General features: G+C 48.7%; 1 protein-coding gene across 1 annotated transcript in view; it reads right to left on the reverse strand.

The window, feature by feature from the left end:
- Window positions 1–12,428: 12,428 nt before the first annotated feature.
- nudt14 (nudix (nucleoside diphosphate linked moiety X)-type motif 14) overlaps window positions 12,429–26,294 on the reverse strand; it is a 92,126-nt gene continuing 78,260 nt past the window's right edge. Inside the window, exon 5 of the mRNA XM_052019957.1 lies at window positions 12,429–12,831. Coding sequence (XP_051875917.1) covers window positions 12,582–12,831 — 250 coding nt within the window. The 3' untranslated portion in view covers window positions 12,429–12,581. The remainder of the gene's footprint in view (window positions 12,832–26,294) is intronic.

The following is a 26,294-nucleotide window of genomic DNA, read 5'->3' on the forward strand; positions in this document are numbered from 1 at the left end:
CACAAACTCATTTCGTCTGGTCTCATTCCGTGAACCTGGGCTACACGCTTCCTGACGACGGAGAGTGTCTTCCTTAGAACGGTGCCCAAAGCCCAGCACTGCTGGATAATCTCTGGGCTATTCATAGAGTGATACAGCACAGAAACAGGCCCTTCGGCCCATCTCGTCCATGTTAGCCAAGATGTCTACCTGAGCTAGTGCCCTTGCCAACTTCTGGCCAATATCCCTCTAAACCTTCCTTATCATTGTATCCATTCAAAACCTTTATAGAGTCATACAGCATGGAAACAGGCCTTTCAGCCCACTGTCCATGCTGACACCAATCCTACATTAATCCCCTTCCCCCCACACTCTCAGCAACTCCCCCACATTCTACCCCTCATCCACACACTAGGGGCAATTTACAGAGGCCAATTAACCCACCGACCCCACATGTCTTTGGGATGTGGGAGGAAACTGGAGCACCTGGAGGAAACCCATGTGGTCACAGGGAGAGCGTGCAAACTCCACACATACAGCGCTGGAGGTCGGGATCGAACCTGGGTCTCAGGAGCTGCGAGGCAGCAGCTCTACCAGCTGTGCCACTGTGTCACCCGTCTGAACCTCAATCCATTGTCCTGCCACGACCTCTGGCCAGCCCTTCCTGTCAAAAGTTCCCATTATATTCTTTCTGTTCACTCTCGAGATCTCGGCCTTGTTGACAAGGGCAGCATTTATTCTCCATCCCTTACAGTCCTTGAGAAGGTGGTGGGGAGCTGTCCTCCTGAACTTGTGGGAAAAATTGTAAAAGGAAACAGCAGGACACAGATCAGCTGCAAATATGGGCAGAGAAAAGGCAGATGGAGTTTAATCCAGGCAAGTGTGAGATGTTGCACTTTGGGAGGTCAAATGTGAGAGGAAAGTATACAGTTAATGGCAGGACCCTTGGAAGCATTGATGTACAGAGGGATCTTGGGGTGCAAGTCCATCGCTCTCTGAAAGTGGCAACACAAATGGATAGAGTGGTAAAGAAGGCGTCTGGCACACTTGCCTTCATCGGTCGGGGCATTGACCACAAGAGTTCTAAGACGTTGCAGCTGTATAACACTTTGGTTAGGCCGCATTTGGAGCATTCTGTGCATTTCTGGTCACCCCCATTGCAGCAGCGATGTGGAGGCTTTGGAGAGGGTGCAGAAGAAGTTCACCAGGACACTGCCTGAATTAGAGAGTATAAGGAGAGGTTGGATAGACTTGGGTTGTTTTCTCTGGAGTGTCGGAGGCTGAGGGGAGACCTGATAGAAGTTTATAAAATTATGACAGGCAGAGATAGGGTAGACAGTCAAGAGTCTTTTTCCCAGGGTAGAAATGTCAAATACGAGAGGCTATAGCTTTAAGGTGACAGAAAAAGGGTTAAAGGAGATGTGTGGGGTAAGTTTTTTACACAGAGAGTGGTGGGTGCCTGCAACAGGTTGCCGGGGTGGTGGTGGAGGCAGATACAACAGTGGAGTTTAAGAGGCTTTTACATAGACATGCAAGGATATGGATCATGTGCAGGCAGGAGGACTTAATTTGTCATCGTGGTCAGCACAGATACAGTGGGCCGAAGGGCCTGTTCCTGAGCTGTACTGTTCTATGTTCTACGCTGCAGTCCCTCGGTGCTGTTGGGGAGGGAGTTCCAGGGTTTAGACCCAGTGACGGTGAAGAAATGGTGGTACATTTCCAAGTCAGGGTGGTGTGGGACTGGGAGGGGAACCTGCAGGTGGTGGTGTGTGGTGGAGGACGGGGGGCTTGGGAGGTGCTGTCGGAGTAGTTGGGTGAGTAACTACAGTGCATTTTGTAGACAGTGCACACTGCGGCCACTGTGTGCCAGTGGCGGAGGGAGGGAGTGTTCAGGGTGGTGGGATGGGGTGTCGATCGCACAGGCTGCTCTGTGGCATCGAGCTTCTTGAATTCCCAGGCTCCTGCTTCTCTCGTCCCTGTGAGCTGTGGAGGTTGTAACTTGGCAGGTGCTGTTGAAGAAGCCTTGGCTCTTTCTCCAGAGACATTACTCCTGGGGACATGCAGGCCTACATTTGGTGGACATTTCTGCGCACCTTTAAGAAGGATCTTGCCGAGTGAGTCTCTGGGAGGTGAAGAGGTTGCCAGTGGAAAGGAATGGAGCAAGTTGCTCAAGACTTGAGTCTCTGGAGTCGCCGTGGTCCGCGGGGGGCCTTGCCAAATTGCTTTTGGGAGTGGGAGGCAATTCGCTGGGGTGCACCCGAATTAATCACTGATATCTTTCAGCACTTCTCAGTTTCCAGGTGACTGCATTGCTAAGTGACGGGAAGTTACTCAATTCACAGGGTCGAGGAGAATCCGAACGGGAATCTATTGTCGCTCGGGCTGTATGGGGGCTCAACTGCACATCAGAGGGGCGGGGAAGTGTGTGGAGGGACTGCAATGGGAGAATAAAGTCAAAGAGCGGGAGGGGAGAGACAAAGGGCCTTGGCAGAGTCTGCAGAGATGGCTGGACAGTTAGAGTCATAGACCGACCTGCCCCCCTCACCTGGACTCACCTGTCACCTGCCAGCTCCTGCTCCTCCCACTCCCCCCACCCTCTTGTTCCAGTCCTGATGAAGGGTCTTGGCCTGAAAGTTCGACTGTTCATTTCCCTCCATAGATGCTGCCTGACCTGCTGAGTTCCTCCAGCATTGTGTGTGTTGCACATAGAGCACGGACACAGGCCCTTCGGCCTAACTGGTCCATGCCAAACAAGACTTCCATCTAAGCCAGTCCCATCTGCCTGCATTTGGCCCATATCCCTCTAAACCTTTCCTACCCATGAACCTTTTAAATGTTGTTAATGTACCTGCCTCAATACTTCCTCTGGCAGCTCGTTCCATGTACTGACCACTCTCTATGTGGAAAAAGTTGCCCGTCAGGTTCCTATTAAATCTTTCCACTCTCACCTTAAACCTATGCCCTCTAGTTCTAGATTCCCCAACCCTGGGAAAAAGTCTGTGTGTATTCACCCTGTCTCTGCCCCTCATGATCGTACACACCTCTATAAGATCACCCCTCAGTCTGCTACGCTCCAAGGAATAAATTCCTAGCCTGCCCACTCTCTCCCTACAACTCAGCCACAGTATGAAAGACCTGGTCTCACCAACAAGGCACATTTGCAGGGACTGGAGCAACACACAAGGTGCTGGAGGAACTCAGTGGGTCGGGCAGCATCTGTGGGGGGAAGTGGACAGTCGATGTTTCAGGTCGAGACCCTTCATCAGGTCTACTGATCAACTACTGATCCAATCCAGACGGTCTCGACCTGAAACGGTGACTGTCCACCTCCCTCCACAGATGCTGCCTGACCTGCTGAGTTCCTGCAGCATCTCGTGTGCTGCTCCACATTCCAGTATCTGCAGTCTCCTGTGTCTCCTCTTTGTAAAGACTGGCCCTGACTGGCTGTGCGGAGAACGGGGCACACCCACCCTAACTCCCCTCTGCCTGAGAGGAGATGACGATGGGTGGCGTGGCAAGATCTGGATGTTCTTCCAGGAGGAGGTCCACTGGCTGCTTCTGGTCCACCTGTCTTCCAATCCCTCCAATCCACAGCCTCCGAAGCCCAGAGTAGTTTGTGAATGGCTGCTCGAGGCTGACACAGTGGAGCAACAGGAGACAGTCCTGTGGGAGCTGTGCCAGAAGCAGGTGGCATGCCAACAGACCTTGGCCTCCACGGGCACAGAGACCTTGCCATTCCAAAGTGCCCTCACTGCATGCTGGGTCTCGACCAGAAACTTCACCCATCCCTCTGCCTCCATAGATGCTGCCTGACTCGCTGAGTCCCTCCAGCAGCTTGTTCTTTGTACTCACTACAACCCTCAGTGAGGCAGGACACCTGGCTGAATGGTGCCGCAACAACAACTTCTAATTGCTGACTTCAGGCAGGTGAGGGAGGGCGAACACGAGCGAGTCTACATTTGGGGATCGGCGGTGGAGAGGGTCAGCAGCTTTAAATTCCTGGGCGTTAACATATCGCACGGCCTGTCCTCGGCCCAGCACATGGATGCAATCTAAGCAAAGCGCGCCAGCGTCTTTACTTTCTTAGAAGGTAAAGGAGGTTCAGCTCGTCACCAAACACCCTAACAAACTTCTACAGATGTGCTGTTGAAAGTATCCTGACTGGTTGCATCACGGTCTGGTACTGCAATTTGAATGCGCAGGAACGTAAGAAGCTGCAGAGAGAAGTGGACTCAGCCCAATACATCACGGACACATCCCTCCCCACCATCAGGATTATCTACAGGAGGCGCTGCCTCAAGAAGGCAACATCCATCATCGAAGATCCCCACCATCCGGGCCGTGCCATCTTCTCACAGCTCCCATCGGGCAGGAGGTACAGAAGCCTGAAGTTCCACACCTAGAGGTTCAAGAACAGCTACTTCCCTTCAACCATTCGGTTCTTGAACCAACCGGCACAACCCTAATCAGTACAGTTTAGCAACACGATGACCATTTTGATCACTTTGCACTAAGATGGACATTTTTTGTCCAAATTGTGTTCTTTCTTGTAAAAATTGTGTATAATTTATGTTTGATTGATGTTTTTCTTGTGAGTACTGCTTATCTGAAAATTTAAATTTTTCACTGCACCTGTGCACACATGGACTGGTGCAGATGACAATAAACCCGACTTTAAACTTTAGTGTTCATAGCCAACAAATACAGCAGCCAATACAGACCCAGCAAACTCACACCAGAAGCAGTGTATGTCACATCAAGGATAACCATATGATGTTGATTCACATGACAAACAGAAGCCATTCTGATCTTCAACATCATTACCCTGCCCCATCCCCATATCCCCATATGCGCCAGCGACCCGGGTTCAAATCCGGCCGCTGTCTGTAAGGAGTTTGTACGTTCTCCCCGTGTCTGCGTGGGTTTCCTCCGGGTGCTCCGGTTTCCTCCCACATTCCAAAGGCATACACGTGAGGAAGCTGTGGGCGTGCTATGTTGGTGCCAGAAGTGTGGCGACACTTGCGGGCTGCCCCCAGAACACTCTACGCGAAAGATGCATTTCACTGTGTGTTTCGATGTACATGTGACTAATAAAGAAATCTTATCTTATATCTCCTGACCTCGCTCACATCCAGAAATCTATCCACCTCTGTTTTGAACACTCTGCAGGGATATGGTCTTAATGCAGGCAAATGGGATTAGTGTAGACGGGCAAAAAGGACTGTGATGGGCCGAAGGGCCTGTTTCTGTGCTGTCCAACTCCGTGACTATGCTCCCTCTCCTGGATTTCGTTCCACCCTGGCCACTTGTGGTAGAGAATTCCAAACATTCACCTTCCAAGAACTTCCTCCTTATCTCAATCCCAAATGGCCCACCAGATACTTCGAGACTGCAGCTGCTACACTCCTCGGTCAGGAAAACGTACAGGAGGGTGCTCAGTCTCCCGATCCCACTTTGCCATTTGATAAGATCACAGCCTCACAGAGGTTGGACAGACTTGGGTTGTTTTCTCTTGCTTGGTACGGCAACTGGTCTGCCCAGGACTGCAAGAAGCTGCAGAGAGTTGTGGACACAGCCCAACGCATCACAGACACCAGCCTCCCCTCCATGAACTCTGTCTTTACATCTCACTGCCTTGGTGAAGCAGCCAGCATAATCAAAGACCCCACCCACCGGGGTCATTCTCTCTTCTCTCCTCTTCCATCAGGCAGAAGGTACAGGAGTCTGAGGACACGCACCACCAGACTTAAGGACAGCTTCTACCCCACTGTGATAAGACTATTGAACGGTTCCCTCATACAATGAGATGGACTCTGACCTCACCATCTACCTTGTTGTGACCTTGCACCTTATTGCACTGCACTTTCTCTGTAGCTGTGACACTTTACTCTGTACTGTTACTGTTTTTACCTGTACTACCTCAATGTACTCTGTACTAACCCAATGTAACTGCACTGTGTAATGAATTGACCTGTACGATCGGTTTGCAAGACAAGTTTTTCACTGTACCTTGGTACAAGTGACAATAATTAACCGATACCAATGGAGCTTCGGAGGCTGAGGGGAGACCTGATAGAGGTTTATAAAATTATGAGAGGCACACATAGAGTAGATAGAGGCATAGATAGAGTCTCCTTCCCAAGGCAGAAATGTCAAACACTAGAGGACATAGCTTTAAGGAGAGAGGGGGAAAGTTTAAGGGAGATGTGGGGGCAAGTTGTTTTACACAGAGGGCGGTGGGTGCCTGGAACGGGCTGCCAGGGGAGGTGGTGGAGGGAGATACGACAGCAACGTTTAACAGGCATTTAGACAGACACATGAACAGGCAGGGAATGGAGGGATACGGACCATGTGCAGGCAGATGGGAATAGTTGGATTAGCATCATGGTCAGAACAGACATGGTGGGCTGAAGGGCCTGTTCCTGTGCTGTGGTCTATAAGGTTACCCCCTCAGCCTCCTACGCTCCAGGGAAACCAGGTCCCAGCCTATCTAGCCTCTCCTTATAACCTAACCCTCCCAATAACATCTTCATAAATCTTTTTTTGCACCTTCTCTGGTTTGATGACATCCTTCACTGAGAGTGGATTCTGGACCTCAACCACCTTTGGGTGGGAGGCACTCTGGTGCAGCAGGTAGAGCCGCTGCCTCACAGCTCCAGAGACCCGGGTTCGATCCCGACCTCAGGCGCTGTCTGTGTGTAGTTTGCACGTTTTCCCTGTGATTGCATGGGTTTCCCCCCGGGTGCTCCGGTTTCCTCCCACAGCCCGAGACATGCTGGTCAGTTAGGTAATCAGCTGCAGTAAATTGCTCCCAGTGTGTGGGTGAGTGGGAATCTGCGGTGGGAGTTGCTGGGAAGGTGGGAGACCAGGTCAAATAGAAATCTGCAGGGGAATGGGATTGCTCTCAGATGCAACAAACCATCTGTTGGAGGAACTCAGTGGGTCGAGCAGCTTCTGTTGGTTGGGGGGGGGGGGGGGGGGGGGAGGAACTGTCGACGTTTCGGGTCGAGACTCCGCACCAGGACAGTCGTGATCCAGGGTTTCAATCTGAAATGTCGACAATTCCTTTCTTCCCACAGATGCTGCTCGACCCGCTGAGTTCCTCCCAGTGTGTGGGTGAGTGGGAATCTGCGGTGCGAGTTGCTGGGAAGGTGGGAGACCAGGTCAAATAGAAATCTGCAGGGGAATGGGATTGTTTGTTGCTCCAGATTCCATCCTGAAATCTCTTGTGTCTCGGTTAGTCTGAGGTGGTATGGAGTCGATAGGCTGAATGGCCCCTTCTATGTTGTAAGGAAATAGGGAATCTTTCCCTAATTCAGTCAGTGCGGGTTGGTGATAACATCTCCTCCTCACTGACAATCAACACAGGCACATCTCAGGGATGCGTGCTTAGCCCACTGTTCTACTTTCTCTAAACTCATGACCATGTGGCTAAGCACAGCTCAAACACTATCTATAAATTTGCCGATGACACCACTGTTGTTGGCAGAATCTCAGATGGCGATGAGGAGGCGTATAGGAGTGAGATAGATCGGCTGGTTGAGTGGTGTCGCAACAACAACCTTGCACTCAACGTCAGCAAGACCAATGAACTGATTGTGGGCTTCAGGAAGGGGAAGTCGGGAGAACACACACCAGTCCTCATTGAGGGGTCAGCGGTGGGAAGGGTGAGCAGCTTCAAGTTCCTGGGCATCAACATCTCAGAGGATCAATCCTGGGCCCAACACATTGATGCAATCATGAAGAAGGCACGCCAGCAGCTCTACTTCAGTGGGAGTTTGAGGAGATTCGGTCCGTCACCAAAGAGTCTTGCAAATTTCTACAGATGTACAGTGGAGCACATTCTGACTGGTTGCATCACCACCTGGTACGGAGGCTTCAATACACAGAATTGCAAGATTGCAGGATTGTTGTAGCCTCCGCCAGCTCCATCACAGGCACAACCCTCCCCACCATCAAGGACATCTTCAAGAGATGGTGTCTCAAGAAGGTAGCATCCAACACTAAGGACCCTCACCATCCGGGACATGCCCTCTTCTCGTTACTACCATCGGGGAGGAGGTACAGGAGCCTGAAGACCCACACTCAACGATTCAGGAACAGCTTCTTCCCCTCCGCCATCAGATTTCTGAACGGTCCATGAACACTACCTTGTTATTCCTTGTTTTTGCACTATTTATTTATTTTTGTAACATAGTAATTTTATGTCTTTACACTGTACTGCTGACACAAAACAACACATTTCACATTATCTAACTCAGTGATAACAGATCTGATTCTGATTCAATTCCCCTCTGATCCTCCTGCCAATGAAGATAAACTTGAGTCACCAGTTACTGTTCTCTCCACTGCATGAACACCTCCTTAGCCTTCATTCTGTCCAGGTATCACAGTGTCTTACACCTCAATTAAACCTTCCAACATCGTCCAAAGACAACAGCAGTCTAGACAAACATCCCTCACACTGCCCAGCCCAGCAACACCCAGGCATGCCTCATCTGTACTCCTGCACTGGGTAAATAGTCATCATCAGACCAGCTGAGAGGAAACAGGATGATAACAAGCGGTCAGCCGCTCCATCTGATCAAACGACAGGGTGTGGCCGACACTGCAGACTCATCACTGATCGCCCCTGGGACACTGAGCCAGTGTTATGATGTGAATCAATGTGCGTCTGACAGCAATCGAGATAAACGCCTCTCCTGTCATCAAAAGACAAAGATAATGACACAGCTCACATTGCAGTATAAGTTATGGCACAGTGTAGACTCTGTTTAGACTGTCTGAGATACTGTTCATTTTTACAGCTGAGTATACTCAGGATGCAGCACCACAGTAAGGTCAATGGCTGTACCGTCCAGGATACAGTGCGGCCACACTGTCAGAGGGTGGTGGAGTCACACGGTGACGGGGTCACACTACCAAGGGGTCAGTCACACGGTGACGGGGTCACACTACCGAGGGGTCAGTCACACGGTGATGGGGTCACACTACCGAGGGATCAGTCACACGGTGACGGGGTCACACTATTGAGGAGTCAGTCACACGGTGTCAGGGTCACACTACCAAGGGGTCAGTCACACAGTGATGGGGTCACACTACCGAGGGATCAGTCACACGGAGACAGGGTCACACCATCGAGGGGTCAGTCACACGGTGACGGGGTCACACTACCGAGGGGTCAGTCACACGGTGTCGGGGTCACACTACCGAGGGGTCAGTCACACGGTGACGGGGTCACACTACCGAGGGGTCAGTCACACGGTGTCGGGGTCACACTACCGAGGGGTCAGTCACACGGAGACAGGGTCACACTACCGAGGGATCAGTCACACGGTGACGGGGTCACACTATTGAGGGGTCAGTCACACGGTGTCGGGGTCACACTACTGAGGGGTCAGTCACACGGAGACAGGGTCACACCATCGAGGGGTCAGTCACACGGTGACGGGGTCACACTATTGAGGGGTCAGTCACACGGTGACGGGGTCACACTATTGAGGGGTCAGTCACACGGTGACGGGGTCACACTACCGAGGGGTCAGTCACACGGTGACGGGGTCACACTACCGAGGGGTCAGTCACACGGTGACGGGGTCACACTACCGAGGGGTCAGTCACACGGTGACGGGGTCACACTACTGAGGGGTCAGTCACACGGAGACAGGGTCACACTACCGAGGGATCAGTCACACGGAGACAGGGTCACACCATCGAGGGGTCAGTCACACGGTGACGGGGTCACACTATTGAGGGGTCAGTCACACGGTGTCGGGGTCACACTACCGAGGGGTCAGTCACACGGTGACGGGGTCACACTACTGAGGGGTCAGTCACACGGAGACAGGGTCACACCATCGAGGGGTCAGTCACACGGAGACAGGGTCACACCATCGAGGGGTCAGTCACACGGAGACAGGGTCACACCATCGAGGGGTCAGTCACACGGAGACAGGGTCACACCATCGAGGGGTCAGTCACACGGTGACGGGGTCACACTACCGAGGGGTCAGTCACACGGAGACAGGGTCACACCATCGAGGGGTCAGTCACACGGAGACAGGGTCACACCATCGAGGGGTCAGTCACACGGAGACAGGGTCACACCATCGAGGGGTCAGTCACACGGAGACAGGGTCACACCATCGAGGGGTCAGTCACACGGTGACGGGGATGTACTGATGTATTTCTCCAGTGTTTCCACCTGGCTGCAGAGATGCACCAAGTACAGTAACGGTGACTGTTGTTCATTTTCCACCTTACAGACAAAATCGATTTATGGGCATCTGAAAAAGCAGAACCCGTTCATTACTCGAAGACGCTCTGTACTGGACTATTGGCACCATGTGAACGCTTGGCATTGGAATGGAGAAAGACATCTTACAAAAACCTCAGGGCGTCTCATAGCTCTTCACAGCCAATCAACTACACATAAATATGTCACCAATGGTTACAAGGTTGGAAAATTGATAATCCATTGGCACACAGCAAGATCCCACAAATATCTACGTGACAATGACCAGGTAAGTTGTTTTAGTTATGTTGGTTGAGGGATGGATGTCAGACAGAGATTACATTTGATGATGTAGCCGTCATACCATCCATCGATAGCATCACAGATCTGATGCAGAGGATGGCCAGAGGGAACACAATAGAGGTGCAGAAAGTTATGAGGGGCAATACATCGGATAGAGAGCAATAAACTATTCCCCATAGCAGAGATGTCCGTACCAGAGGCACAGGTTTAAGGGAAGGAGTAAGAGGTATAGAGAGAATATAAGGAAGAAGTATTTCACCCAGAGGGGGGTTGGAATCTGGAACACACTGCCTGAGAGGGTGGTGGAGGCTGAGACTCTCACAATACCTCAGATGGCAAAGAGGAGGCGTACAGGAGTGAGATAGATCGGCTGGTTGAGTGGTGTCACAACAATAACCTCGCACTCAACGTCAGCAAGACCAAGGAACTGATTGTGGGCTTCAGGAAGGGGAAGTTGGGAGAACACACACCAGTCCTCATGGAGGGCTCAGCGGTGGAAAGGGTGAGCAGCTTCAAGTTACTGGGCGTCAACATTCAGAGATCAATCAACACATTGATGCAATCATGAAGAAGGCTCGCCAGTGGCTCTGTGGAGATTCGGTATATCACCAAAGGCTCTTGCAAATTTCTAGACGTACGGTAGAGAGCATCCTGACTGGTTGCATCACCACCTGGTACGGAGGCTTCAATGCATTGGATTGCAAGAGGCTGCAGAGGGCTGTAGACTCAGCCAGCTCCATCACGGGCACAACCCTCTCCACCGTCGAGGACACCTTCAAGAGGTGGTGCCTCAAGAAAGCGGCATCCATCACTAAAGACCCTCACCACCCGGGACATGCCCTTTTCTCATTACTACCATCGGGGAGGAGGTACAGGAGCCTGAAGACCCGCACTCAATGAGTCAGGAACAGTTTCTTCCCCTCCGCCATCAGATTTCTGAACGGTTAATGAAACCATGAATTCTACCTCGTTATTCCTTTTTTTTACACAATTTATTTTGTAATTTATAGTAATTTTATATCTTTGCACTGTACTGCTGCCGCAAAACAACAAACCATGTCATCTAAGTCAGTGATAATAAATCTGATTTCCCACCCATTTCCCAGCACCAATGCTGCCTGACCCGCTGAGTTCCTCCAGTTTGTTTGTTTGAGAGATTCTGTTAACCAGTCTGACCACAGTCCCAGCCGTGGAGAAGGCTAGTCCTTGATCTGACATACACTGCGAGATTGTCAGCTGGCCTGTTGCACGTGGGCTGTAACCTTCAGTGCATGAGAGGCTCCCTCCCATGTTGACCTTGCCCTGAAGCCTGTGGCTCAATGTGGTCATAGTTCAGTCTCCCTCTTCAGGCTCATTGTAAATCTCAGTGGCTGTGTTGATGAGGGACTGAAACACGGCTGGAGAGGTGGGGGCAGGAATGAGAGCAGATGCTTTTTACTACCTGCTGCTTCCAGCTAGAAGTTTGTGTTCAAACCTCTGGATCAGTCAGGGACGAACATTTGCTGGGCACATCTACCTCGAATTAGAGTCTTTTTCCCAGGGTTGGGGAATCGTGGACATAGGGTGAGAGGAGAGAGATTTAATAGGAACTTGGGAGGCAACTTTTTCACCCAGAGGTTGGTCTGTAAATGGAACAAGCTGCCAGAAAAAGTGGTTGAGGCAGGTATAATAACAACATATAAAAGACACTTGGACAGGTACATGGTTAGGAAAGGTCTAGAGCGATACGGGCCAAGCGCGAGAAATGGGACTGGCTTAGATGGGAATCTTTGTCAGCACGGACCAGTTGGGCCAAAGGGCCTGTTTCCGTGCTGTATGACTATGACCTCCTCTGATCAACTTTACCTAGTGAAGATCTCACACTTTAACAATAATACTTACTTGTCTAACATCAGAGAGGACTAACTTTAAGAACATTTTAAAGTGAACTTTGTTTAATTTTTAAGCAGTCCCCTACAGCCAGGAGGCCCTGTCACCGAGTGCTCCTTACAAACGGAAGCCGGCTTTCGTTGGTTCCGCCACAATCCAGAGAGATGCGCTCCCCTGTTGCTCCATCACGAGGAAGTCAAGAGACATTGGGGGCCTGTAGTCGGGGGGCAATCCTGTCCTGAAACCACATGAAAGCAAAATTCACGCCTGCTGTTTTTGGGATGCACTCGTTGAAGACAAAGGTCTGCCAGTCTTTCCGGGGGAGGTGAACCACTTCAATGAGCTCTCCCTCCTCGGGATTCCCACCATCCGCTCCTACATGCATGTCATCTGAAACCTCCACGTAAAACATGGTGTGCTTGGATCCCGTCAATCCAACACCCGACCTGTGAGAGGAAGGACACATGTCAGTCTGGGGGAGCTGCGCACCAGCAGTTCAACGGCTGCTGAAAGTAACCAACTAGCTGCGGGGGAGGAGAGGGGTTCAGAGAGGACGAACAGATAAAGTGAGGCACAGATGGAGAGGGAGAGGGACAAACGGAGGCAGTGAGTGAAAGAGAGAGAGATACAGGCAAAAAAAGATGGAGAGAGAGGGAATGAAGATTGAAAAATGGAGAAGGCAGGCAGGGAGAGAGAGGGAGGGGGAGAGAGAGGGAGTGGGGAGAGAGAGGGGGAGAGACGGCGAGAGGGAGAGGGGAGAGAGGGAGGGAGGGAGAGAGAGAGAGGGTAAGGGAGAGTGTGAGTGGGTATTAGGAGAGTGGAGAACAGACAGAAAAAGAAGAGAGAGGCAAATGGAGGAATTCAGAAAAAGAACGACAATAGAAACAGAAAACAGAGAGTAAAACACAAGCTGGAGCGCTTTCCCCGGATGCCCATTGACGTTAGTTTTATTGGGGCTCTGTGATGCCACACTCAATTAAATGCTGCCTTGAAATTAAGGGCAGTCACTCTCACCACACCTCAGGAATTCAGCTCTTTGGTCCCACACAATGTGACACTGTGTGCCACACGGTAGCCCAGAGTTTGCTGGGGGTTCCAGCAGCTCCAGACGCCGGCATGCTTTGGGATTCCTGCTGGAACGCCTGTAGTTACAGGAGAGACTCCACGCAATTTCCCTGGTGTGTTCCAGCCAGTGACAGAGCGGGGATTGCTGATAGCCCCAGCAGTTACACCGGGGAACTGCTCATTAACCCAATGCCAGATCAGCTCTGAAGAAGGAGTCATGGTCACTTATTGGACGAGGACAGGAGGGCTGCAAGGAAGAACTGTAAGAATTAATTTTTTAACTAGAACAACACACAATCTGCTGGAGGAACTCAGCGGGTCAGGCAGCATCTGTGGGAGGAAAGGAATTGTCGATGTTTCAGGACAAAACCCTGAATCAGGACCATGTTGCTCGACCCGCTGGGTTCTTCCAGCATCTTATTTGTTGCTCCAGATTCCAGCCTCTGCAGTCCCTCTGTCTCTAATTTTTTGATCATTTATATTTGATTCATTATTTAAGTTCTTTTTTTATTTTATTGATAATTTTATGTTAAACATATTAATATGTTAATATTAATATTAATTAATGTTAAATACAAATGTTTTAACATATTAAAATAATTTTTGATAAGGTAAGATATCTTTATTAGTCACATGTACATCGAAACACACAGTGAAACGTATCTTTTGCGTCGAGTGTTCTGGGGGCAGCCCACAAGTGTCGCCACACTTCAGGCGCCAACATAGCATGCCCACAACTTCCTAAGTACGTCTTTGGAATGTGGGAGGAAACCGGAGCACCCGGAGGAAACCCACGCAGTCACAGGGAGAACGTACAAACTCCTTACAGACAGTGGCCGGAATTGAACCCGGGTCGCTGGCGCTGTAATAGTGTCACGCTAACCACTACACTACTGTGCCTGCTTATATTACTATTTAGACTTTTTAAATGCTTGTGCATATCAGAGAAATTGAGAAACCTCGATAGGTTTGACAGACAGCAAAGTGGAGGAGGAGCGTGTCGCCGCCAATCACAGCTCTGTGGGTGGGGCTTGGTCTGACTTGTCCACGTTTGCTGGTCACATGGCTCAAGGCTTCACTGTGTGGCTCCAAGGAACTTATCAGCTGGTGGAGATCTCGTTTCTGGATCTAGAGACGGTAAGTTCCAGGGAATGGGGATCACAGGCAGTGAGACCCAATCCGAAAGTTCCAAACTGATAATCTCTCCCATGAGGCAACAAACGGGTTTGTAAAAGAGTAAATGAGATCATTCTCAGTGGTTTCCAGAATCCTCCCTCTCTCAGTCCTCCCTGAATTTTCCAGAATCCTCCCTCATCTCCATTTTCCGATCCCATATTGTCTCGGCCTTGCAATTGTCGGGATCTCTAAGCTCATCCAGATCTGTCTACACCTGAGTCCCATTCCCACATCACTGAGCTCTGGAGTGACCACCCCGACCCTCACTCTTTCATGCATCCCTTCTGCTGTCATGGACTTCTGGTGACAGTGAATTAAAGCACATCTTCTCTTTTTATAGCCCTTGGCACCACTCGCGAGCCTGGTCCAAAGGACAAGGCCACTCAGTGGAATATCTCCTTGCTTTAGACACATGATCAAACAGCTGCTGCCGGGACTCGAGAGCCTGAGTTATAGGGAGAGGATGGGCAGGCTAGGACTTTATTCCATGGAGTGTAGGAGACTGAGTGGTGACCTTATAGAGGTGTACAAAATCACACAGGGCAGGGATGGGGTGAATGCGCACAGTCTTTTCCCCAGCATTGGGGAATCAAAAACCAGAGGGCATAGGTTTAAGGTGAGAGGGGAAGCATTTAAAAGGGACACGAGAGACAACTTCTTCACACAGAGGGTGGTGGGTATATGGAACGAGCTGCCAGAGAAAGTAGTTGAGGCAGGTATGATAACAACATTTAAATGATATTAAAAAGGTACATGGGTAGGAAATAATAGAGATATGGACCCAACGCGGGCAAATGGGACTAGCTTAGATGGACATCTTGGTCAGCATGGACATGTTGGGCCGAAGGGCCTGCTTCCATGCTGTGAAACTCTACGACTCTAACTTCCTGTCATGTGGATTGTAACTCCTCTCGTGTGACAAATCACCATGGCAACCAGCTTTAATCAAACCGTTTACCACATTCTTGACACATTAAACATTACCCCATCAGTGGTTACTAACAATGTTAGCTGTGCATGTCACAAGGGCTTAATAAACTTAGTAGAGTGTATAACATCACTACTCTATACCGATTACCAAGTTCTTGCTGTGTTCTGCATCACATACATGGGGCTTCACATCACACCTCTGGATGTGCGGTACTCTCAGTGACTGAGCTGGCGGCTGGGATTGGTCACCAGCTCCATATTCTGTGTGGCAGAAAAACAATCTGTGCCTTTTCACCTCTCAATCCCTATCTCCCATGGCCCTTGGTAAAGGACGGCACCAGGTTTGCAAAGGGGAGGAGAGAAGCAAAGACGATTCTGCAGGTAGCGGTCAGGTTTGGGCAGGCTTGGCTTTGAAACGTTTGGAGAGCGTAGGAGGAAGAGGTCTTGTGGGCTCAGGAATGAATGGGTTAGAGTACATCTTGAACACTTACCGGGGGAACAGAGTGTACTGAAGCACAGACTAGGTGCGAGGGCAATTCAGAAGGAAATAAGTCATAAATCAGCAATAAGTAAACAGCAAGAGAGAGGGAGGGAGGGAGAGAGAGTGAGAGAGAGAGAGAGAGAGAGAGAGAGAGAGAGAGAGAAGAGAGAAGAGAGAGAGAGAGAGAGAGAAGAGAGAGAGAGAGAGAGAGAGAGAGAGAGAGAGAGAGAGAGAGAGACAAAAACACCAAAACAGAGAGAGAAGAGACTGTCAGGGCAAGAAACAGAGAGACAGTAAATGAGTGTGTGATAAAGCGAGAGAGAGAGAGAAAGAGAGAGAGTAAGAATGACATACACGGAAAGATAGAGAGATAGAGATTACATAAGATATGAGATCTTTATTAATCACATGTACATCAAAACACACAGTGAAATGCATCTTTTGTGTAGAGTGTTCTGGGGGCAGCCCGCAAGTGTCGCCACGCTTCCGGCGCCAACATAACATGCCCACAACTTCCTAACCCGTACGTCTTTGGAATGTGGGAGGAAACCGGAGCACCCAGAGGAAACCCACGCAGTCACAGGGAGAATGTACAAGCTCTTTACAGGCAGCGGCAGGAATAGAACCCAGGTCGCTGGCGCTGTAATAGTGTTACGCTAACCGCTACACTGCCGTGCAAATACAGAGAGAAAATGGAGAGAAAGGGGGAAAGATGGAGGGACAGAGAGCAAGATGGGAGGGTCAGAGAGTGAAAACGGAGGACAGTGAGGAAGTCAGGAAAAAAGATGGAGCGTCAGAGAGAAATATGAAACGGGCAGGCAGAGAGAGGGGCCAGAGAGAAAAGATGCAGGGACAGAGGGATAAGAGGAAGGAAGGTGGAGGAACTGAGAGAGAAAGATGGACCTCCTCAAAACTTGCTCCCTGCCTCTCCCAAGATGGAAACATTCCGGTCTGTGCTGAAGTCGCTCATTTTCATTTGGACGTCAGTGAGGAGTCATAGAGTCACACAGCGTGGAAACAGAGCCTTTGGCCCAAATCCTCCATGTTGCCCTGTGTTGCCCAGTGAGCTAGTCCCATCTGCCTGCATTTGGCCCACATTCCTCTAAACCTCTCCTATCCATGTACTTGTCTAGATGGCCTTTAAATATTGCTGATGTGTCCACCTCAACCACTGTTTCTGGCAGCTCATTCCAAATACGCAACACCCTTTGCGTGAAGAAGCTGCCCCTGATGTCCCTTTTCAATCTCTCGCCTCCGATCTTAAGCCTATGCCCTCTTGTTTTTAGCACCCCCTCCCCGCAGAGAGAACGGGCTGGTTGAGAGCAGCAGTTTAGTGATTAATTATTCCTGCCATTATATGTTGTGATCTGCAATTAGGAATCTGGACATCTGCTCTGGTGAAGTTTAATTAATATGAAACAAAATGAGTTGCTGAAATCCACAGAAAGGAAACCAGTCAGAAACAGCATAAAGGGCCTGGGGTGGAGGTGTTTTGTAGTGTCATTTCCTCAATGGGATCACCCTGACAGTTGAACTCTGGCATGTCCAGATAGCTTGGCACTAGATTAGATTTCCTTACTCCAAATCCCCACTGCTCCCACACCTGTGCCGCACTTATCCACACATTCCCCTACCTTGCCCAACCCACCGTATCTACTTTCCCTGCAGGAAATACTTGTGCAAAGTTTCTGCAACTGACTTTAGGTGTGACTGGAGTTGGGAAATAGCTGGAACGGGAGAGCAAGAAACTTGGCGATTGTTTCCCTCAATTACTCACAACGTTTTCACTGAAGCCTGAAGCTTGTGATGGTTAACTGCATCAGCATGTTCCTGCTTGTAGACAGAAAGCAGTGACTGGAAAGGCTGACAGTAAAACCACCACTCTCTTGGCGGGTGAAGGGGTGGCACTGGTTGGGAAGGATCAAGAGACCCATTTACTTCAGAGAGTTCTATAGCTGGATACAGGGGTGGGAGGTGGGGAAGAGGAGAGGACTGAACCCCACTGCATGGTAAATGACATAGGTAGCTACTACTGTGTTACCTTATTGTATGAGTTATCCAATTTCCCTTCCTTCTACCGGATCAGGAAATCATTGAAACTTAAGCACTGAGTCAATGCAAACTGGAAAAGCATCCGATTCGGATGCATCACGGCTTGGTACGGCAACTGCTCTGCCCGGGACTGCAAGAAACTGCAGAGAGTTGTGGACACAGCCCAGCACATCACAGAAACCAGCCTCCCCTCCATGACACTTCCTGCTGCCTTGGTAAAGCAGCCAACATAATCAAAGACCCCACCCACCCCAAACATTCTCTCTTCTCCCACCTCCCTTCGGGCAGAAGATACAAAAATCTGAAAGCACGTACCACCAGGCTCAAGGACAGCTTCTATCCCGCTGTTGTAAGACTATTGGACGGTCCCCTAGTACGATGAGATGGACTCTTGACCTCACAATCTACCTCGTTATGACCTTGCACCTTATTGTCTGCCTGCACTGCACTTTCTCTGTAACTGTAACACTTTATTCTGCATTACGTATTGTTTTCCCTTGTACTACCTCAATGCACTAATGTAATGAAATGATCTGTATGGATGACATGCAAAACAAAGTTTTCACTGTACCTTGGTACATTGTGACAATAATAAACCAATTTACCAGTTGGGACTAACCCCTCTTCCTCCAACTCTGGGATGCTGGCCATGAAGGTTATGGTGCAGTCAGGTATCTCAGATTTAGATCGGTTTACTGTCATACACACCAGGGTGCAATGAAATTCCTTCCTTGCTTGAAGCTCACAGATTAAACAGTATACATGGTAATAATAAATACAGCAATACACACAGGGACATGTGCAAAGCAGCAGAATGGTGCAAAGATTGTCCTGCAGTCTGAAGTAGTGCAAAAAGAAATGCTAAAGTGACAATAACGGAGGAGGTGGAGTTTAGAGTCTGAGAACGTGGCAGCACCACCGGGAAGGGGATTGGAAGGAGGTGATCGGTTCAAGAGTCTGACAGCAGTAGGGAAGAAGCTGTTCTTGAGTCTGGATGTCCGGGTTTTCAAGGTAGAAGAGGGAAAAGGGAATGGCCAGGGTGGCAGGCATCCTTGACGACACTGTTAGGCTTCCTGAAGCAATGCACCGTGATTCTGCCTTCACCAGATCCCCACCACTCATCCCCTCTCATTCTTCTAAATCCGTTATTTATCAAACTATCTGCTGGGGTAAACCAGGACTTCCCGTTCAACTGATCATCGCTTTCTGCAGTAATTCAAAAGCAAAAATCTGTAGGCACTGGAAATCTGAAATATAAATAGAAAATGCCACAAACTCTCAGGAGGTTGGGCAGCATCTGTGGAGAGAGAAAAACAGAGCTAACCTTTCAGCTCAATGCCATTTCACTGGAACTTTCTCCACAGATGCGGCCTGGCCTGCTGAGTATTTCTCCAGTCGAGCCAATTCTCCTCCTGACTACAACCTTTGATTTAGGTTGAACCAAATACACTCTCCATCGTCTCCCCAGGTATTCATCAGAGTTCAGGGGGACCATTGGCAGGCTTTAAACACTACAACAAACTGCATTTATAAAGAGCCTTGAATGAAGTAAATTTCAGCACTGAGCCATGAAAGGAAATCTCAGGTGACCAAAAGCTTGGCCAAAGAGTTACGTCTTAAGGAAAACTTTAGAAGACAGCTGGAGAAAGCCATAGAATCATAGAGTCATACAGCACGGAAACAGGCCCTTTGGCCCAACTGGTCCATGCCGACCAAGATTCCCATCTAAGCTAGTCCCATTTGCCTGCATTTGGCCCATATCCCTCCAAATTTCCTATCCATGTACCTGTCCAAGCACCTTTCAAATATTGTTAGTGTACCTGCCTCAACCACTTCCTCTGGCAGCTCCTTCCATATACTGACCCTCAGTTTCCTCTTAAATCTCTCCCCTCTCACCTTAAACCTACGCTCTCTAGTGGGAAAAGGACCTTGCGCATTCACCCTATTGATGTCCCTCATAATTTTATACACCTCTATAATATCATCCCTCATTCTCCTATGCTCCAGTGGAAAAACTCCCAACCTGCTCAACCTCTCTCTGTAACTCAGTCCCTCGAATCCCGGCAACATCTTCATATATCTCCACTGCGCTCTTTCCAGTTTAATGGCATCTTTCTTATAGCAGGGTGACCAAAACTGAGCTACAACTGCGAGGTGGAAATGGGCAAGCTTGGTGATGGTGAGGGTACAAGAACATAAGAAGCAGGAGTAGGAGTAGGCCGCTCGGCCCCTCGAGCCTGCTCTGCCATTCTGTCAGATCGTGACTGATCCAATCTTGGTCTCAACACCACTTTCCCACTCTCTCCCATACCACTTGACTCCCTCAAAGGTCAAATATCTGCCGATCTCCATCCAAAAATGACCCATTTATCCCTATTCTCTGTTTTTTGTTAGTTAGCCACTCCACCATCCAGACCAATACGTTACCCCAATCCTGTGAGTTCTTGTGCCATAACCTTCTGGAAATCCAAATATACTACATCTACTGGTTCCCCTTTATCCAGCCCCTTTGTTGCATCCTTAAAGAGCTCTAGCAGATTTGGCAAAAATTATTCCTCGTTCATAATGCTAAGTTACTGTACTTGATTTTCTAAATCTCCTGCTATTACCATAACAACGCATTTCAGTGTTTTCCCAATGCCAGTTTCCTGCTTTCTGTCCTCCCCTCTTAAACAGTGGCAATAAATTTGCCATTTACGAATCCCTGAACCTGCTCCAGAATCCAGGGAAGCTTGGTAGATAATGACCCACGACATCCACGATGCCTTCAGCCACTTCCTTTAAGACTTAGGATGCAAGACGTCAGGTCTAGGATACTTCAGTAAGAGGCGAAAGATTTATACGATCTAAAGAGGTCTTTAGCCCCATTATTTTACCTGGTACTTCTTTTTCTAGAGATTGTTTTAATTCCTCCTTCCCTATAGCCTCCTGATTATGTATAGTTGGTCCAAAGGTCATCTCAGGTTTGCCACAGTTTGGTTCAGACTCAGACAGCTGGGAGGGGGAGAATTGGAGTCACCGGTGTGATGGATATTCATTTTCCAGACCCCAAAAGGAGTTTGCTGCTAAAAACCTCAGCTTTATAGCACAGCAGCATGACCTGTCCAAAGGTCGAGAAGATACTTCCAGCTAATGAAGCAGTTTAAACACAGTTTATTTTATTTTAAGAGGAGACTCGTTTAATTCTAATAAGTAATACTTAACAACGACTTGTAAGTTACAAAGGGCTTCCAAACACAAGTACAATTCTTACAAACAAAAAAGTCATACCAACAGGAGACAGACGAACAAGTCGTCTGTCACAAAACGCTCATTAAGCTAAAATCCCTTTTGCAAAAACAGCACAAATTGTCCAAGGCTCAAGATGATTGTTGTTTGCTAAGTTAAATTTCTAACAAATATTCCCTGCTCAGCCTCTTGACATAAACAAGAGAATGGGATCCACGTTTACTTAATTAAAAACGCCAGTCACCTGGTCTGAAAATGTGGTTGAAAAAACATCACAGGCCAATGCTGTCAACTCGGTTAAAACAGTATAAATGTTAGAAAACAGTCAGGGGAGGGGGAATGACAGAGAGAAGGGGTTATTGGGGTTACAGAAAGAAGACGTAGAATTCATTCCTCTGCCTTTGCGTTTTGTGACAGACAACTTGTTCGTCTGTCTTCTGTTGGTATGACTTCTTTGTTTGTAAGAATTGTACTTGTGTTTGGAAGCCCTTTGTAACTTACAAGTCGTTGTTAAGTATTACTTATTAGAATTAAATGAGTCTCACTTAAAATAAAATAAACTGTGTTTAAACTGCTTCATTAGCTGGAAGTATCTTCTGCTTGTTTGCGAGGAGGGATCCACTGCTCAAAATAGTGATTATTGACAGCTAGACTAAAGTAGTGAAGTAAACTAGTTCTTGAAGCATAAGTTGATACAGTATATGCTCCCTATAGTGAGGGCACTCGTAGATACTTATGTCAGATAGAACTTAAGGTCTTGACTTAAGTTTAGAGCTCTCGGACGGTACACTCAATATCATTGCACCGGCAGGAACCAAAGACAAAGACTTCAATCTTGGCAAGTGTTTAGATGGAGGTTCTGTCCTATATGGCAGTGTTCTTTCCAAAGGGCTCAGTGTAAGACCATCAACCTCACCATCATCCACACTCCTCATGAAGTTCAACCTCAACCTGTTCTCTCCCCAGCAATGCATCCCATTCTCTCTTGTTTCCATTTAATCTCTGCTCCAATGGCTTTTCCAGGTCACCTAGTCAAGAATTCTTTGGCCCACCTCATCCCTGACAACCATGACGCCTATCTACACTAGTCCCATTTGCCTGCATTAGGCCTGTGTCCCTCCACACCCTTCCTATCCACGTACATGTCCAAACGCCTTTTAAACATTGTAATTGTACCTGCCTCTGCCATCTCCTCAGGCAGATCATTCCACACACCCACCACCTCTGTGTTAAAAAAGTTGCCCCTCAGGTCCCCTTTAAATCTTTCCCCTCTCACCTTAAACGTCTGCCCTCTAGTTATAGATTCCCCAGCCCTGGGAAAAAGACTGATTATGTGTCTTACCTATGCCCCTCATAATCTTATAAACCTCTGTAAGGTCTTCCCTCAGCCTCCTACACTCCGGTGAGAATGGATCCAGCCTATCCAATCTCTTCTTGTTACTAAAGCCCTCCATTCCAGCCAACATCTCGGTGAATCTCTCCTGCACTCTCTCTATTGCTACCACATCCTTCCTGTGGTGTGGCGATCAGAACTATGCACAGTACTTCGTGTGCACAGGTCACAGAAAGCTAACATGAAGGTGCAGCAAGCAATTAGAATGGCCAATGATATGTTGGCATTTATTACAAGAGGCACCCATCTACATCAACGGTGCTGAGGTCGAGAGGGTTGAGAGCTTCAAGTTCCTGGGAGTGATCATCCTGTCCTGGTCAAATCATGTAGATGCCACAGCCAAGAAAGCTCACCAGAACCTCTACTTCCCCAGGAGGCTAAAGAAATTCAGCTTGTCCCCTTTGACTCTCACCAACTTAGATGTACCATAGAAAGCATCCTATCTGGATGCATCACGGCTTGGTATGGCAACTGCTCTGCCCAGGGCCGCAAGAAACTGCAGATAGTTGTGGACACAGCCCAGTGCATCACGGACACCAGCCTCCCCTCCTTGGACTCTGTCTTTACCTCTCGCTGTCTTGGTGAAGAAGCCAGCATAATCAAAGACCCCACCCACCTGGGCCATTCTCTCTTCTCTCCTCTTCCATCAGATACAGGAGCTTGAGGGCACGTACCACCAGACTTAAGGACAGCTTCTACACCACTGTGATAAGACTATTGAACAGTTCCCTTACACAATGAAATGGAATCTGACCTAACGATCCACCTCGTTGTGACCTTGCACCTTATTGCACTGTACTTTCTCCGTAGCTGTGACAATTTACTCTGTACTGTTATTGTTTTTAGCTGTACTACATCAATGCACTCTGTATTAACCCAGTGTAACTGCACTGTGTAATGAATTGACCTGAACGGTCGGTATGCAAGACAAGTTTTTCACTGTACCTCTGTACAAGTGACAATAATAAACCAATACCAATTATGTGGGGCCTTGGTGAGACCCCACCTATGTACAGTTTTGGTCTCCTTTAAATATCCAACAGGTTTACATCCATTTTCTGCTGCAATTGCAGAGACTCTGCCCATCGGATCAGGGGAAGAAGAGCAAGGAGCACCCTCATTCCTGAACATGCCCTACTGAGCTGTGTTGTAGAGGTCGGTCTGGGCTGTAAGCAGTCTGGGCTCTGCTATAGGAAGGATGTCACTAAACTGGAAAGGGTGGATAAAAGGTTCACGAGGATGTTACCAGGACTGGAGGGTTTGAGTTGTAAGGAGAGGCTGGATAGGATGGGGCTTTCTTCCCTGAAGCGTAAAAGGCAGAGCTTATAGAAGTTTTTAAAATAACGAGGGGCGTAGATAAGGTGAATGCACACATTCTTTCCCCAGGGTAGGGGAGGCGAGAGGGCAGAGGTTTAAAGTAAGAGGGGAGAGATTTAAAGGGGACCTTAAAGGCATCTTTTTCACACAGAGAACTTAGAACAGTACGGCACAGAATAGGCCCTTCGGCCCACAATGTTGTGCCGACATAGCTAATCCCTCCTACCTACAGAATGTCCATATCCCTCCATCTTCCTCTCATTCATGCTCCCATCCAAGCCCCTCTTAAATGCCCCCAGCGAATTTGCCTCCACCACCCTATCAGGCAATGCATTTCAGGCATCCACCACTCTCTGAGTAAAAAACTTTCCCCTCACGTCTGTTCTGAACCTACCCCCTCTCACCTTAAATGCATGTCCTCCACAATCCTCATAAAGTTCAACCTCAACCTGTTCTCTCCCCAGTGGGTATATGGAATGAGCTGCCAGAGGAAGTGGTAGAGGTGGGTTCAAATGGAAGACATTTGGACAGGTACACGGATAGGAAAGGTTTAGAGGGATATGAGCCAAACATAGGCAAATGGGACCAGCTCAGGTAGGTGACTTGGTTGGCATGGACAAGTTGAGCCGAAGGGCCTGTTTTCTGTGCTGTATGACTCTAATCAGCACTCTAGACATTGAGACTCTGAGTGTAAGCCCCTCTCCAGAAATATGCAAAAAAGTGCAGACTGAGACACCAGCAAGGGACTGAGGGCACAGTGCCTGTCCATCGTGGATCAAAGGATAGACCGAGGCTCCAGCTAGTCTCCCAGGGGTTGTGAAGGGCATTCTCTCCAGTGTCCTGGTCTAGAGTAATTCCTCAGTCAAGGCTACTTTATCAGATTGTTTGGTTAGAAGCTCATCGCTGTTTCGAAAGTACTTCACTGCCTGTAAATATTTTTGTGGGTGCCCCAAAAGGGATGTAGAGGGTACCAAACAAATGTAAGTTTTTAATTTGCATGTGTGAGATTACCCAAGTCAGAGGCAAGAGAAGGCAATGTACTACTGGGGGCCCTGGAATCAGGTGTAGATACCTTATACCACAAAGCACTTGCATTTGTTCCCTGCGTAAGGTTGAATGCTCTGGATGCTTTAGACAGTAGCAGCTGCCTGCCCTTCACCTACACACTAACAAAACCCCATGCAAAACAATAAACAGTCCCTTAGCAACCAGGGCTCCACCAATGGGCAGCAAACCTTGCACTGACCGATTTAAACAGACTCTACAGTAACAACCATGACAACAGGGACGGAGCCAATCAGCTCCCTTTACTCAGTGCACACATGTCACTACACTACAACTGATTTCAATCTTAGTTTAACACAATCTTAACCTACTTAAAATTCTGATTGAAGACACTTCAGGGAGAGTCTCTTCCACCTATGTACAACATGCTGCGTAGCAGGGTGAACACTCTGTATAAATAATGAGTGCTGTGGGGGAATATTTGTCACTGGTCTCTTATGATCGAATCCTCCAGCTAACATTCAGATCCAGAGAGTCAACGGAAGCCAACACGTAGGTGTGAGTCCCCCCAACAGCTGACCACCACCACGTGCTCACGTCTCAGCAAGAAAGATCAATTTCTCCCCACTTCCTCCACAGCTTCCCAATCCACGGAGATATTTCATATTCAAGTCTACCCTGCATATCCTCCTAATCCATGTGTACATACCATTTCTTGCTACCACTGAGATAACACACCAAAGCCTCTACTTCCTCAGAAAGCGGAAGAAATTCGTCATGTCCCTGATGACCCTCTCCAATTTTTACAGATACACCACAGAAAGCATCCTATCTGGATGCATCACGGCTTGGTACGGCAACTACTCCGGCCAAGACCCCAAGAAACTGCAGAGTGCTATGGACACAGCCCAGCGCGTCATGGAAACCAGCCTCCCCTCCATGGACTCTGTCTACACTTCTCACTGCCTCGGTAAAGCAGCCAACATAATCAAAGACCCCACCCACCCCGGACATTCTCTCTTCTCCCCCCTCCCATCAGGCAGAAGATACAAAAGCCTGAAAGCACGTACCACCAGGCTCAAGGACAGCTCCTATCCCGCTGTTCTTAGACTATTGAATGGACTACTTAAAAGAAAAAAATTTCACTGTACCTCAGTACGTGTGGCAATAATAAACCAAACCATATCCAATGCAATTCAACATCTCAATGTTACACATTCTGCTTGTCTCTGCTCCTACTACATCCCCTTCCCCCAGCCCCT

The sequence above is a fragment of the Pristis pectinata genome, chromosome 1 (assembly GCF_009764475.1).
Source record: "Pristis pectinata isolate sPriPec2 chromosome 1, sPriPec2.1.pri, whole genome shotgun sequence".
Classification (NCBI taxonomy): domain Eukaryota; kingdom Metazoa; phylum Chordata; class Chondrichthyes; order Rhinopristiformes; family Pristidae; genus Pristis; species Pristis pectinata.